The following is a 17,431-nucleotide window of genomic DNA, read 5'->3' on the forward strand; positions in this document are numbered from 1 at the left end:
AGTTTCGCAACATTACTATTGACTCATTAGTGCCGCGATTATGACGTTCAAAACGTCACTTTTATCAAGGAAATTGACAGATACAGCGGCGATATCAACGCCGCATCAGTAAGGGGGCCTGGACACGGTGCCGCCGCCGCGCCGCCGCCGCACCTTCGCGCTATGTGTCGACGCGGAGGCGGTACCATGAGCACGAGCCCGTGCGGCGGCGGTGCGGTATCGGCGCGGAGGCGCGCGCCCTAATGTTGCAACAATAACGCATCTGCCGTTAACATCCAAATGTCACCTTAACGTTGGTGCAGTTTAAACCCAAACGGAAGGCAACTCGGCATAAAAGTAAAGGTGTCGTAGTAGTGACATTCATTACCAAAATGACTCGAAAAGTTGATGATTATTGTCACATCAACACGGATGTTCACGGGCCATGTAAAATCGTAACGCGCATGCGTATGGTAATTTCACCGAAATTGGTCTACGTACTATCGCCCACACTGTTTGTTTACTGTCCATCGGTAGACTTTATTAATAGAGGCATAAGGTATAAGGTCCACCGATGGATAGTGAAAAGTGTTGCTTTTTGTACCTACGTATTCCTTGCCACTTTTTTAGGGTTCCGTATCCAAAGGGTAAAAACGGGACCCTATTACTAAGACTCCGCTGTCCGTCCGTCCGTCCGTCTGTCACCAGGCTGATGTATCTCACGAACCGTGACAGCTAGACAGTTGAAATTTTCACAGATGATGTATTTCTGTTGCCGCTATAACAACAAATACTAAAAACAGAATAAAATAAAGATTTAAGTGGGGCTCCCATACAACAAACGTGATTTTTGACCGAAGTTAAGCAACGTCGGGCGGGGTCAGTACTTGGATGGGTGACCGTTTTCTTGCTTGTTTTGCTCTATTTTTTGTTGATGGTGCGGAACCCTCCATGCGCGAGTCCGACTCGCACTTGGCATGTTCTTTTTTTTCGTATAATTAGTTACAAATACGCTCTGTAATAATATTAAAACTGTAGATTCCATTACATAATTAAATAAAAAGCAATTACGTATTATTTTGTATCTAAAGTCTGTCCCATATTGTAAGATATCGATCTCAAGATGTGGAGCGCAGTATTAGTGTCCAATTACCAATAATAAGCGCAGATTATGCGTCCCGTATGAGCGACTGGCAATGGTCGGGTAGTCGGGCGATATACGAAGTGCCTGGGTATATTAAAAAGCGGCCAAGTACGAGTCGGACTCGCCCATGAAGGGTTCCGTATTTAGGGGATTTATGACGTATTAAAAAAAACTACTTACTAGATCTCGTTCAAACCAATTTTCGGTGGAAATTTGCATGGTAAATGTACATCATATTTTTTTTTTGTTTTATCATTCTCTTATTTTAGAAGTTACAGCGGGGGGACACACATTTTACCACTTTGGGAGTGTCTCTCGCGCAAACTATTCAGTTTAGAAAAAAATGATATTAGAAACCTCAATATCATATTTGAAGACCTATCCATAGATACCCCACACGTATGGGTTTGATGAAAAACATTTTTTTTTTGAGTTTCAGTTCTAAGTATGGGGAACCCCCAAAATGTATTGGTTTTTTTTTTCTATTTTTGTGTGAAAATCTTAATGCGGTTCACAGAATACATCTACTTACCAAGTTCAACAGTATAGTTCTTAAAGTTTCGGAAAAAAGTGGCTGTGACATACGGACGGACAGACAGACAGACAGACATGACGAATCCATAGGGGTTCCGTTTTTTGTCATTTGGCTACGGAACCCTAAAAAAAAGTTAATCCATTGCTTATAAATTTACAATGGTTTTTAAATTGTGTATTGCTTGACATTTGTATAATTATAATCAATTGTTACTTTCCTACTTGACGATCATAATATAAATTCGTATAGATTAGTATAAAATAATTTATATTGTAATTTCATATTATGAAATAAATAAATCTAAATCTAAAATTTATAATTATTTACTTGCAGTGGACATCACTACATCATAGTACAAAACAAAGTCGCTTCCCGCTGTCTGCCTGTCCCTATGTATGCTTAGATCTTTAAAACTACGGAACGGATTTCGATGCGGGTATTTTTAATAGATAGAGTGTTTCAAGAGGAAGGTTTATGTATAATTTGTTAACCCCTGCGAAGCCGGGCCGTTGTGTAGTTTTAAAGATCTAAGCATACATAGGGACAGACAGACAGCGGGAAGCGACTTTGTTTTATACTATGTAGTGATAATGTAAATATGCGGTAACTAAACGATGTTACACTCATAAGTCACTACTAAATCTGTCGTTCCTAATACGACAGCTATTTGTAAGTACCTATCGTTTTACATAATCGATTTTATTTTAAGAGATTATTCAACTCGCCCGGACTTATTTACTACTCGCTTATATACACACTAGATTACAGTTACGCTCTCTTAAAATCCATATTTGTAAAATCCATAACCACACTATCTCTAATTAAATTATTTTGTTTTTGCAACACATTTTACTAAAACGCTTTACTTCTATAAATGAGTGCAATCACGCAAGACTTTCAGAAAAAAAACCGGATAATTTGCACAAAGACCGATAACGCAGCATTGAACTTGACATTGACCACACGACGCAGACTTAGTGCGAGAGCCTACCTCGCTGACCGCCAATACATGGTCACCACACCCAGACATGCACACACATCACATGCACATGCACGCCTCAGTGCACGTCCACACGATGCAACGATTGCACGCTCTAAAAGATTTATAGATAAATGCAGTTCCCGGTGAAAATAGATAAATGCCAGTGCTCATGTGTTTTCTGTGCATTTCAATAGACGCAAGCGCACACGCTGGACATCGGTCCAGAGCTGAGATAGGGCACCGGTTTCAATCAAAATGGAGTGCCGCGGGACTATAGTCCTGTTTTTGAGTGTTATTGCCGTGGCCTCGGCTGATTTCGGAGCGGGGATGAAGCTGCTCGGAAGGATGTATGACACCTGTGAGAAATCCCAGGAGATCGTCAAGTGCTTCAAAATCCAAGCGGCCAAGTTAGTGGACCGTGCGGCGAGGATGGACTCCCTTCCGATCATCGACGGCATCAGCCTCGTCAGCAGGCCGGAAGCCCAAAGGGCTTTCCCCTCATCTCTCCCCGAAGGCGACTTGAACTCTCTCGAGTCGGATCAAGTGGATAAGTATCTCCAATTAGCTACTTCTAAGTTGATACAGACACACCGAGTGATCATCTCGCCGACCAACGTCGGTGCCGACATGGGACGCTCAATGAACGAGGCTAGGAGCAAACTTAAGAAGATGATCGGACCTATCATCGCTGGCGTCGCAATTAAGGGAGGATTCTTGGCCATCGCATTCCAAGCCATCGCTTTGATTGCCGGCAAGGCTCTGCTTATTGGTAAGATTGCGCTGCTGCTGTCGGCGATCATCGGCTTGAAGAAACTGGTTTCAGGAGGAGAGGCACACGAGAAAACCACGTACGAGATCGTGAAACATCCGCAGGTCAGCCACAGTCAGACTTATTCGTCGTCTCATTATGGTAATGACTTTGACACCACCGGCCCCGGCGGCCACTACAGGAGGAGCGTGGAAGACGAAGCCGCCGCCCAAGACAGGGCTTACAGAGCTTATGCCAAGAAACAGTAAGAAAGAAGGCTCGCGACTCTTTAAGCAAAATTATGACAACGACTCGGCCCTCCGTTTAACCAAAACAGAAATAAGTTTTGGCCTTTTGCGGTAGCAATAGGAAGCAAAGATTTATTAACATTACGTTAATTTTATTTATTGATCATTTTTATGACGACACTGGGACCGTAACATTTAAGGTTATTTATTTGCTAATTAATTCAGATGTTACGTACATCTCATGCTTAATCCAAATATTTAATGGCATTGATAATAATAAACATATTAACATTATTATGTAAATAAGTAATAATATGTGAATATTAATTGATGTATATGTATTTATCTATTGCGATGCAATAAAGTACTTTGTAACCAAATGCACCAAATATAATAGGTAATTATTAACGTTTTGAATATTTCGATTGACTATTATTAATTTATTGTATACTATTAATAGATGTAACGTAGGCTAGTCGACGGGTATTGTGCATTTCTGTTCTCACGTTCAAGTGTCCAATTTTGTAAAAAATAGATTAAGATTAGATAGTTACTTATTTATAAAGGTGCTGTTTAAGATAGGTAGATAGAATAATACATTTTTCCATTTATTTATTTAATCTATATCTATTTATATATTGTCGTGCATAAACGGCAAGGTGGTTACGCGAGTACCTTTTAACATTGAATATTTATATACAAAATAATAATGTATACTTATAATAACGCTATAAATAATGTTAATTAATAATTATTATAGCATAATAATAAGTATTTGATGATGAAAAATATTCTAAGCAAAAGAACAACAAGATTGAAAAAAGACTATTAAATTATACTTAAACCGTGTCTTTGTTTTATTCCGACATTTTTATCTTAACACGGTCAGTCAATAACAATTATATGAAAATATAATATTGATTTGACATAGATAAGTGGTTTTATTTTTTATGCCAATTACTTTTATACCCAATCTTTGTCCCGAAAAAATGTCGCAATCCGGTAAAACAATACCATTCTATCGGAACAGAACATTTTTTACGGATGTTTCTTAAAAAGGCTTGGATTATGCTTTCTTATAATTAATAAATAACAGAAGCCTACACTAAAAAAAGCTCATTGAGTAAGTAATAAAAAAATGGACTTTTTAAGTAATAAATAAATTTTAATAAATATCCTAAATTCGAATATGTTACAAACCGTACTGTTGTTGGCCGATGTAATATATACGCCAGTCCCAATTTCTGTATAAGTAGTAACAAAATATCTCGTCGGTCTGATTCGAACTTAGATAGAACTTTAAGATTCGTCAAAAATTGGCTAAAGATACGATATTGATCGCATAATTATGTCAGTGTCAAAAGTGACGTTTCTTCAAACTAAAACATAAATTTAGACACTGTCATATCCAATCCATATCGTATCTAGACCAAATGTTTGACGTATCTTAAAGTTCGAATCAGGTTGTGTAACGCTAAAATGTATTTCAATGTAAAACAGCGCTATATTCTAAAGTGAGTAAAGAAAAATATGTCAATTACCATAGGTATCAAGTAACTAGAAATGTTTCAATGTATTGGCATTTAGAAATCATAGTGAAAAGATGCTTCACGGTCGCCTTGCCATCGTAATTAATGTGAGGTAGTGTGACCATGCCGCGTGTTCCTATGTGATGCGCGAAACATAGTCGCTTTCTAAGAAAACCAATACTTGGTGACCTCAAGCTTTGTACCTTATACGGAGGCCTAGCCAAAATATCAATCATTGATAGAAAACTACAAAGACTGACAAGTACAAGTGGAATACACACGCGAATGATAAGTAAACTATATCATTTTGATGTCAAACGTAGCATCTGTAAATGGCGATACATTTTTGTTTTCGTTAGGTATTTGTTTGTGTACGATTTTCATCTTGGCTAGGCCCCCTGGTCTACAAAGACGACAACTACAAGCGAAATATACACGCGAATGGTAACTAAATGATTATCATTTTGATGTCAAAGTATACATTCGAATTGGCTCCCAAGCCTGTTAAAAATTACACAAGTACCACTATTCTTGTGAGAATTGGCCTGATTCGGACTTTAAGATGACGTCATAAATTTGCTAAAGATACGACATGAATCGGATTGTGTCAGTGTCAAGAGTGACGTTCCTTCAAACAAAAACGTCACTTTTAACACAGACATATCCGATCCATATCGTATCTTTAGCAAATTTTTGACGAATCTTAAAGTTCGTATCAGGGCCTATATTAACTTTCTATCAAATTGCAAAAACAAATTGACATGTCGTTTACATATTCCATTGTCATGTTCTATTTTTAAATATGTACCTATTCACATACTTAATTACATAAAGCGATTGATTCCGTCAACGCACTAACAAGTCATTATCTATATTACGGACATTTCGTACACGCTAAGCAATAAGTGCCGCATTCTTCATAGACATATACCGATTGCTATACATATACATACTAATTAATATCAATACTATGTTGTCATTCTAAGCTAGTCATTATAAAAAAAGTTCTGGTGGCCAAGTGGTTTAGGCGTCTGACTTTTAAATTGTAATTGTATCTTATCTTGGTGCATACATTTAAGTAGGTACAAATTAAGTAGTTACCTTTTTGTAAATCATTAAAAAATCCCGTAAAACTACCCAAGTATAGTCCCAAAACTCCCAACTATGGTTAAAAATTAAGTCTAATGCCTTCATTGGGGTGAATATCAGTTGAAAGTCTCACTTCTGAGATAAAATAAATGTTCATAAAAAGGAGAAAAAACTCAGGCAACAACAAAAATGAGATTGGTATTGATATTAATTAGGTGTTGACTGTTGAACTTGTGGACTGTAATAGTAAAGTTATAGTGTTGGACTATACATAGTTCGGTGGTTTTACGATACATAATATTTTGGATAATCCTAATGTAGCCCGATTGCAAAATTTTACAAATCCGAAATATTGCGTCGCCACTCGGTTTTTATAGGTGAAAAGTGTATTTCATATTGTTTCTTTTAGCCCTTTATCTGATTTTTGAGAAAATAGATGCTTTTCAAATAATTATAGGTACTAACTGGATTTTAAAGTATTTGTTTTATCTCGATAGGAACTAAAAATGTTCCTCCTATATTCCTACATTACTTTAATAACACCACAAATATTTTTATTAATTCTAGTTTGTATATTGTCAGTAACGTTTAAAAGTTATTCATTCTACACGAGTAATAGACGTGTTTACATAAATACAGTATGCCTTTCCAAAGATTGCCATCTTTATTACTAAGCTTGTAATTGGGAAACTAACTCATAATTTACAACACATTAAAACTTTATAACGCCTTGTAAATTATGTTAATGATAAGATTCTTGTCACGGAGGCAAAATATACTTGGTCAACCAGATCTTGACAGTAGAAAAAGGCGGCACATTTGAAAAATGTAAGCGCGAAGGTATATCGTCCCATAGAAAATTTGAATTTCGCGCCTTTTTTTACTGACAAGATTTGGTTGACCAGCTATAGTTGAGGAGGCATAAAAAATTAAAACAGGTTTTTGGATGATATAAGTTTTTTTTTTGTTAGGTACTCGTTGCCATGGTTACGGTCGTTTGGGTCACTCTTAAAATCCTTGTTTTAAGGTATTTAAAATAACCAACCTTACTCTTTTATGAGGGGTATAAGCCCTTTTTTATAATGGGTCATCTACTTAGCCTAGGGACATATTAGTAGAACGTAGAGATAAAAATTCTTCTAATAAACTATGCTACAATTGCTGCCTGTACGGATATGATGGTCGTTCTTGTCTACGTGACAGCGTGATAAAACGGTGTCCGTCACTTTCTTTCCCACGGTGTTAAACAGTGACAGTTATTTTATCACGTGGATAAAGATGGATAAAGCTATCCATAATAGGCTGGCTGACTGACGGGGCAATATAAAAAAAAGTTGATCCGCCCATTTACTATACGAACTATTTGAATAGGAGTTTTGATAATTCATCCTTGTGGTATAAGTATCTATTAAATTATATTCACAAAGGATGGTAATTCAGCTCTCTCCTACATGTAATTAAATAATTATAAGTACAATATATCAACCTCAGCAAAAAAAAGAATAATAGCTTATTTGGGGTTTAATATTTTCTCTATTTTATTTATCCTTGTTATGGGTCATACATATTTTATTGTATACCTAGGTACTTAACTCATTCATGTCTTTCCTGAAGACATCATAAAATAAAGAAGAGGGATAAACTTTTTCAGTAAGTACTTGATTTTTTTCAGTATCGGAGCGGCCAAGGTTCTCAAAAATAACTGAACATCCGCTTCAGCGTCTTCTTGTTAATAGAAACTTTATTCAGATATTTGTGAATACCTTGCTGGCTCCGATATGATGGCGACTCTACCTTTGTATTTTAAACTATTTAAATCCATTATGATTATTATTTACCTACTTATTGTAACAATTGGTGATCGCTTTTTAGCGATAAGACCGCCTGTTGTTTACCCTCTTCTTTTCTGTATTCTTTGTATTGTTTTCTGTAATGAGGTGTGCAATAAAGATTATTTGTATTGTATTGTATTGTATTGTAAAACATAGTAAGAGAAACATTAAAAAAATATTGACCCATCTAAAGTTTTCTGTTTGCTATCTTGCGATAAGCACGCTACGCTATTTCATGGCTGAAATAAATACGCATTTTTTTACAATGTACGCCTAACTCAAATTTTTTATCACAGTGAAAAGTTAGAAAATAGTCAATCATGCTTCTTTGTGCCGTTTGATCACTTAATACATCTACTATTAAACGGCTTTATTAAACTGTTTATGCCCTCAAGCTAAAACAATCATAAGCTATTATGAAATTCATATGCAGATACGCCTTTTCGGTTTTGAGCTGCAAATATCCCGCTATCCCGGTCCCGATGCGTGATCAAACTCAAATACATAGAAATCAGAGCAAATCCACCGCTACCTAACAGACCAAACTATTTAATTACAAGAAAACTTTACAACAAAACAACCTATGCAACATACCATACCATAGAAGTTACGATGTTATAGTTTCCGAACCGTAAGGTAATACAGAAATATGAAGCATCTAAGAGTTGTGATGTTTTAAATTTTAACGGAAAAGCAATTACGCTAAAGAAAGCTTTAGAATCTTCTAATTGACACGCAAAATCGTATCGACACAAATCACGATGATTTAGCACGCGATACAGAGCACGTATGTATTTGATGAAAAAATCATGAAAGCCGAGCGAAATATGCCGGAGATGTGGTGGTGGGTGTTTATAAATTTAATGTTGAGATTGAGCACCGTAGACATTTCGCAGAGGCGATATGATTATACTGTGTATATTGGTTGTTTGCGGGACTTACGGCTATAAGATTGAGTATTGGACAGATTAAATAGGAAAACTTATGTCCACAAAAATTTCAATATTTTGACTGAAATTTAACATTTTCAAAGTAATTTGATCTCGATTAGTAATTCAGTTCGTTTTTCTGCAACTAATCGAATTAAGGTCTGACTAATCGAATAAGTCTATAAATATGTCTTATTTCGATCGTGTACAAAATAAAATATAATTATGGGTTTTTCAATTATTATATTCATTAATTATAAAATAAACTACAAGTACCTTTAAATAAATAAAAATAAAAGATCAAAATATATGTAAATTTTATTAAAAACAGATACAAAATACATTTTCTGGGAATATATTTACATTCATGTATGTAATGTAAATATATTCCCGAATGTACGATGTAAAATCGTACAATAAATAGTAGGTATACAATACAATTCAATGTTCTTATTATTCATTTGACACCATGTATTCATCATAGAAATTACAAAAATACCTTTTTACTAAACAACTTACAAATTACTAAATTAAAATGCAACTCTACAGAAAAATCACACAGCAATATTAACCGTGAACGCTAGCACAGTTGAAAATAGAGACTTAGGTTATCCGAAATATATCGTGAAAGTGACCAAAAACACGTAAGTTAAACCATAAATGTTTATGTTAATATGACTCACGACAGTTTAAATCCTAAAGAATATTTAGTACCAGAGTGAAAAATACCAAATGTCACTTAAAGAAATTCGCTTTCACCCCATTTCATCGGAAATACATCCTCATAACGACTCGAGCGCATTTCCAACTATTTAGAGCGTGTAATCGCCGCACAATACAGGATGCTCTAACCGGGACATGTGAACTCGTTACGAGAAATTGAATCATCGATAGATAGCATTGGAATTTTTATTAATCACTTATGTAAATCAGGGGACGATAAAAAGTAAAACAATGACAATGAGGAACATGATAATTATAACAATGTAATTGTTACAATGAATGGTAGTAGGGAAAATAGAGCGAGAAATAAACATGATGAATGACTAGAAGAGTAATTAAGTGGTTATAATTAGAGCATTGAATAAATTAGTTAGTGGGAGACGAGACATTGTTAAGGAAGGAAACTGGAAATGGAAATAACTAATACTTAGGATGAAAAAAAGAGCATAAAGTAAAAATGGAAATGAGAAAGTTAAAAACAATTATATATACTTATTACAAATGCAATAGAAAAAGTAAAGTTAGTAAAGTTTAAATATTCGTAACAGTCGTAACATAAATATTAATATACAGGTTTAAATAAATGATAATAATTAAACATAATGCCAAAAAAGCACAATGTTTAACATACAATGTATATAAAAAGTAACTAACTGACGGAATAATAAGTATCATAACAAAATACAATTTATACAAGTTCAAAAAAACTTTCTTTTACAAAAAGTGAGCAGGTAAATAGTAAATGCATATTATTGGGCATTTTAATGTGAAATACAACAATAATCATGTAACATTCTTGGTACTACACCCCCAGAAATCAAATTTAATGAAAACTAGTTTACTTTATGTCGCTATCCCACATTGATAGGTGTCCAAGCGAAATTTCTTGCGTTTCTAACCTTGGTTGCTTCTCTATTAGGGTCTCCATCTTTTTTCGTGATAAATAGTCTTTCTAGTCTATCTTTTAGTTCATCGGGAGTTATAGGAGAAGCGGTCGACTGTTCTTCAGACTTGAAATAGTATTCCGAATGGTGAGGATGTCTATGGTAGTATCCTGAAAAGGTTAATGGTTCTTAAAGAGAAAATAACGAAATGTATCCTAGTCGTATAGTTACATAAAAGGAATGGCTGGTTTTGACTTAGAAATTAGTCAAGAAACAAAATCCATAGAATACTAAATTTTGGGGGTCAGTAAAACTAATCCAAAGGAGTAAAAAAGACAGGATTTAATTGGCTATTTACATTGGATTTTGTTAGATATCCTCCCAGAATTTTTCCCATGTTATTTTAGTATCTACTAAACTGTAAAAAAAATATCAAAAGTTATTTAGGTCGGGATTCGAACCCAAAAAATGAAAGGACTAAGGTGAAGGGGGCAATTTAGGCGGCGGGGTAATTTAAACTAATCGAAATATCTTCCATATTCTACATTATTAACTAGAGTGACAGTATATATGTCCAGATAGCGAAAAAGATGTGTTGTGTGTGACTCTAGGTAATAATGTAAAACATGGAAGATATTTCGATTAGTTTAAATTACTCGGCAGTCTAAATGGCCCCGCTGCACATTATAGGAATATTAACAATAGGAACTCACATTGCTCACTTCGTACGCAGTGATTTTAGTTTTAAGTCAAAGGAGCCGTCGATGGCTTTAGAATAGAGCATCGGCATGAGGTCAATGAACCTGCGATCGAAAGTTCTTTATGATTCCGGCTTCCAGAATTCCAGGGATATTAACTGGTTTGTTTGTTTACTAAGGGAATAACTATAAATTTTGTATGGACGTTTTAATACGGACGTAAAAATATTATTCCCTAAATTAAAACTTTGAGTTCTCTCCACTCTGATTTTTCCAACGAAAAATATTGGTTTGTTTTATGGAGCATGTTGTTTTCATTGCACACAAATCTACATAAAAACAACTTTCAGAAACAACAAGAGCAATGCTGCAAACATTTTTATACTCGTCATGAACAATAACGCAAAGGAATGCGAGTTAGAAAATCCAAAATAAAGGCGTGCAGTAAATTGTTTATAAACTGATATTTCCATAAATTGAACAACTCACCTCCTCCTGAACCTCCTGATCCATGGTGTCCATGAAGATACCCAGGACTGTCATAAGAAGTATATGACGATAAAGGCGAACTTGAGAAATCTCCATATCCAGACCCATGGCCCCAACCTGATCCTCCGCTAAACACTGTAACCGCTAACAGTGCTATCTTGGCCAAGAAGAACGCTTTTTTGCTGGCGATCAAAAGTAGACCAAGTAATAATGGTAGTAGGGTCGATAATTGGAACTTGAAGCCGAGGAGAAATGGCACAAGCAAATTCCTAGCCAGCAATCGTCCTGGAATAGGAAATATAAATATTAAGTATGCGGTTTTCCATGCGCTAATTGGAATAAACAAATCGAGTTAATTATGATACTGATATTAATATCAGGTGAAAATGTATTTCACTTTATTAGACCAAGCCTAAAAGTTCACCTAACTGTCATAATATTATTATTACTATACATACAAGAATAAGCTGCCAATTTTTTTCTATGGGACAGGTCGTCCAAATTTGACAAACCCTCCATACAAAGACCAAAAATTGTGCACATCAAAAAAATGTTCTTCTATTTTTGTTGTATTTCTATTCAAAATGTCCTTTACGCTAATTGAACCCAAAGGTATCGAATTACGATAGGTACCTAGCGATTATGCCCTTAAACGGATCTCCAGTTTTTTTTTCACCTCGTAGATAATTGAGCGTTATCGTTTCCTCCTTTTTTTTTTAAATATTCTACACGCTTTAAAGGCATTATCTATTCAATACAGAACTCACTAGAACACTGTACCGCTTTGTTGCGGCATTTTAATCTGCTTTTAACTAAGACGCAAGTAGAATCCAGCTCAAGAGTACTGTTACGCTTATTAATATGCGCCTACGCAATGTTTGTTGACCTAATTATGACAATTTTATAGTTCTTCATGGTGTACATAACTAACATCAGAACATCACACACAGTTTATTATGACATTATGATATTATTATTGCCTATTTAATTTTATTGTTTTGCTGATCTAAACTTGTAGATCCTTTATTACTAATAAAATGGTCAAAATTCAACTGTACCTATTTAATAATTTTCCGACACAAAACTTAATTCAAAAAATCATTTTTATGGTAACTTAAAAGTGTATCTTTGGATAAAGATTTTATCGAGCTTATAAAAATAATCTAAACTTCATCGGTTTTAAAGCACGGATTGTTTTTAAAGTCTTCTGATATTTTTCTTGTGTAAGTAATAATTATTGATCCAAGATTTACAAATACAACCTAAGTTTGGCCTTGTAAAAGTTCCAGTCATTTTCGGTAGATGGCACCTTACACGCAAGTTCAATGTTAACGCTACCTTGAAACGAAAGTAGCTGCTTAAATACTTTCAAGGTTTTCAGGTAGATGGCGCTACGAGTCCTATCATGAATAATAACTTCCTGCAAATTGTTATTGATTATCAGAAATAAAAAAGTTTTATTATTCAACAGATTTTGATAAATTGATCATAATATTGAATTTGTTTACTATACGTTGCATTCTTCAGTCTCCTGTAAAATGACAGTTATTAACATTTCGTTGGGTGAGATGAGAATACGTTTGTGCCATACGCCACTTACATTGGTTTACAGGAGAGCGAAAAAAAGCAAAAAAAAAAGCAAAAAAAAAATCTCGAATAGTTTTACATTTAGGAAATATTAAACTTGTTTATAATTTAGGCTCATATGTTTACTATTTATAGAACCATACAAATATTGTGAATATAGTGGTAATCATAAAAGCATTTTTATTATTGCCATATCCGTTTTTGATGAGTAAATGTACGTTTTCTCAAACATGCAATGAAATGTCGTCGCTCCGGGCGTTATATCAGGCTTCGAAGTATCACGTTTAGGGCGGAGCAACTCCAAAGAACTGTAAAGGAATTTCATACGAAATTGAAGGCCTAGGCCGGGAAGTAATTTTTTTTTAATTCTAATGTAAGCATGGGGTCTGTGTCCATGAACAGACTAAACAGCCGAATTATATTTATTTGTTTGGTGAATGAATGGTTATCGGACCAAAATATCCGTGTTAACGCCTGTTATACACGAACGTACTGATATTAAGAATACGAATCTGTATGATTCAATGTGTTGATGAATAAATTTAAAATTTTGTCTATACGTAAGTCACCAGAGACCATAGACAATATTTAAAATCCTCTGCATTTATTTTATTTATAGAAATTGAGATTCTTATTATCAGATTGTGTATAATGGCCCTAATAAGGTCTATTCGAACACTACACACGCGAAATACGGACGACTTCCGTAAAAAAAAACAATTATGGCGGGATTGGAAGGAAAATTTAAAAACTTTTGTTGTGAAGTTGGATTTTTATTATAAAGATTATAAATTTGTTTTTTTGAGTGGTGTATTTTTTTATTTCATTGCATGTTTGAGAAAAGCACTATACATGCCTAGCCGTGAAACGGTCTTGCCGGCTTCGTGTCACTATCCGGCCTCCCTACGGTCGGCCGGCTATACCTACTCACCCGGCAAGCCCTTCTTTCCCGGCGTCTGCAGTAATGTACTATTAATACAATGTATGATATGACAGAAAAGTGTTGGATATGTCACAACATTTTTGAAAAATGATATTTTTCAAAAAACGATTAGTGTCAATAATAGCATATATTTTGTTATTTTAGAAATCATTAAAAAACTATTTTGCTCTTTTAATTTTTTAATTTAAAATGGATATGACACAAACGTATTCTCAGCCGGCGATTTAGCCTGTTGAGCTAAAATATGTTTAAGCATATTTTGCCAGCGTTTGTCTCTAAAACTGGCAATACACTGGATTTTTTGTGAATATTGGTAATCCATAATACTCGTATTATGGGACACCTCTGGAGTTGAAATCGAAACAGTAGCGTAATACATATTATTATTAATACCTATGCATAGAACATAATATGTACTTATAGTATACGTGGTCGTATGGAATGTAATGATAAAATGAACATCCTATTATGGACATACTCGTATTTTAATGCATAAGTACTGTAAAACCACCCCACTCTAGTCCATTACTACAACTATTTATGGTCAAAAAGTTTTACAATATGTAATTTGGCTGCGGAAACCTGTCCGTAATTAAGTCTGAACAACAATACTGTTCTTAGTTTTATCATGTTTCCTCCCATTTATGAAAATGTTTTGCCACAGAACTGTCATTTAAACAAATTAATCAGGCCTAAACGAAGCTATTCGAACAAGTTTTGGACCATATTTAGCAGGTTTTGGACTATGGGTGGTTTCATGTATTTCATACTCCATATATTTCAACTTACCTGTAGACATTTCACCATGCTGATGATGATGATATGCCCGATCCTTTACCCTTGGGTCCATCACAAATTCAAGTATTCCATTAGCCAACGTGGGTCCGATCTTCATCACGAGACCGGGGTAAAGACCACTAAGGTCCCAGTGCAGAGATCTCTTTGAAATTAAGTTGCTTGCATCTTCCATCATAGAACTATAATGAAATGTAAGATTGTGTTAAGTACCTAATGAATCATTAGGTAATTAATAAGATTGTTACATGTAACATTTAAATGTTTTACTCTTGATATGAATAGGTTAGGTTAAGTATTATTGATATACTCGACCATAGCAGGGCTCATGTTTGAGACATCTTATTTGTTTTTAAAACATTGTATAACCAAGTGTAAAAGGATGGGTGCATACAACTTACCTTCTTAAAAATATGTCCCATAGTTCTTAAAATTTGCTGACTTATGAGCTATGGGACATACCTGTTTTTGAGTATGATGAGTGCACCATTATTTTTGCACTTGACTGTACGATGATATTATGATGGAAAATTAAGAATTGAAATATAGCGGCTAGATATTATGCTACGTGTGTAGGTACCTACGTATGTAGTTAAAATTAGGATAACATTTTGACAGTTTGGTTTTAATAAACATCGCGGGTTGCCAGGAGACTATATTAAAAATGGCTTAGATTATTTATATTAAATTAAGTACCGGAAATCCATTGGATCTTTGTCAAGAAAGCCCCCAAAATGCCTTGGCGTTTTTTCATCTCTGACGAACGATATCCCATTAGCCAAGCTAAACGATTCCACTTCATCATATTTGTCCAAGTTTTTAAGCACCTCTTTGCCAAAGCAAACCCCAACTTCCGTGTTCCGTTGAACACTGACACAGTCATTGAATTCCGCATTTTCAACATTATTTTCTTTCAACTCTTCACCTTCTTGTAACTGAATGGGTATAACTTCGACTAAAGTAAGAACTAAGAAAATAAACGTAAAAGGCAGCGACGAAGACATTTTTCAAAACATTTCAAAATTTGCACGGATTTTTGCAAACACCACCGACAAGAATGGGTCGAATGTTACGTATAACGAAATTGTAACAAACTCCAGTATTCTTATAGACTTTCCTTGTTATGTCTCGGTGAACTTTGCCATTGTTGGGCCTCGTCACGGGGTCTTCCCACGTCCGAACAACAATAGGGTGAAAATTTGAGTGCGATTTGGAACATATCTGTGAGGGCGATCTACCATATGTTTTGCATGTTACATCACGTTGTGTAATTGACGTAATTTTTTTTAGGAACGTGGAAATAGAAGCAAATTTGAGGGCAATGAAAGCCATTGTTTCTTTATTTGCATGACAATTGGTATTATTAAGTCACATAATATTAGACATAGCAATGTTATGAAACACCCCTTTAGGTGCATTGTATATAACTATTTATATTCTTGTATTTAGTAAGTAAAGAAATCATAAAAAAACAGTTAACTATGAAGATTATCCAAGTCTATTACAGTAGTTTAATAGACCTTTCACTTATTTCTTAAAAGGAAAACATTTCATTTCTTAATAACAAGCTAAATAACCCATAAAATGCCTACAATCAGCATTAAAAGGTAACTTCTAGAGCCTCTGACCTCTTCATTGTCTCACAACCTGCTATACAAGTATTTAACGTTACACCTTAACTTAAGTCCACACAAATTATAATATCGTTCCTAAACTTAGCAGCATAGCGTTCATAATCCTATGTATCAGTTTCGGTGTTAAAGTCTGTTTCAAATTTAAATGCTCCAAGGAGTGAAAGTATATTTTTTTCTTATACGTCCGGCTTGCTTTAGTAAAAGTTTTGTTTGACTGACGTAATAGTTCCTCGATTTAACAATGACATTCAAGTTGTAAGTACCTGTTTTCACATTACGTTTTCAAAACGTAAGCTGTAAGGTATACTTAATTATAAACGCTAATGACTAGTTTAAGAAATAGACTAGACGGAGCATTGACGGATTTGTAAACTATAAGTACTAATAATAATATATAATATTTTATAGGTAATTCCTATAGAAGATTTGAAGTTTTTTTTGCCACAATTGAGGCAAATAAACAGTCATCCTAATATGTAGTAAGCAGACAACGTAACCTATAAACCCATTGATCTCTAGATGTGTCACGTGCGTGTTGCCGTTAATAATGACGCCTAAGGTTATTGAGGACATGTACCTCTTAATATTTTGACATTGTTATTTACCGCAGTGAATAGGTAAATAGGAAAGAAGAAATGATGTTAAAATCTAATAAGACGAAAA

At 34.6% G+C, this 17,431-nt stretch overlaps 2 protein-coding genes across 2 annotated transcripts; one reads left to right on the plus strand and one right to left on the minus strand.

Moving 5' to 3' along the window:
- The first annotated feature begins 2,548 nt into the window (after positions 1-2,548).
- On the plus strand, positions 2,549-4,470 carry LOC134657654 (uncharacterized). Its single transcript, XM_063513216.1, has one exon. It carries the CDS (start codon positions 2,896-2,898, stop codon positions 3,655-3,657), a length of 762 nt encoding a protein of 253 aa, XP_063369286.1. The 5' UTR covers positions 2,549-2,895; the 3' UTR covers positions 3,658-4,470.
- A 6,039-nt stretch (positions 4,471-10,509) lies between these two features.
- Positions 10,510-16,550, minus strand: LOC134657572 (uncharacterized). Its single transcript, XM_063513148.1, has 4 exons — positions 15,831-16,550; positions 15,129-15,316; positions 11,810-12,094; positions 10,510-10,792 (listed from the first exon to the last, which is right to left on the minus strand). Exons 1-4 carry the CDS (start codon positions 16,136-16,138, stop codon positions 10,590-10,592), a joined length of 984 nt encoding a protein of 327 aa, XP_063369218.1. The 5' UTR covers positions 16,139-16,550; the 3' UTR covers positions 10,510-10,589.
- Positions 16,551-17,431: the final 881 nt, after the last annotated feature.

The sequence above is a fragment of the Cydia amplana genome, chromosome 20 (genome assembly GCF_948474715.1).
Source record: "Cydia amplana chromosome 20, ilCydAmpl1.1, whole genome shotgun sequence".
Lineage (NCBI taxonomy): Eukaryota > Metazoa > Arthropoda > Insecta > Lepidoptera > Tortricidae > Cydia > Cydia amplana.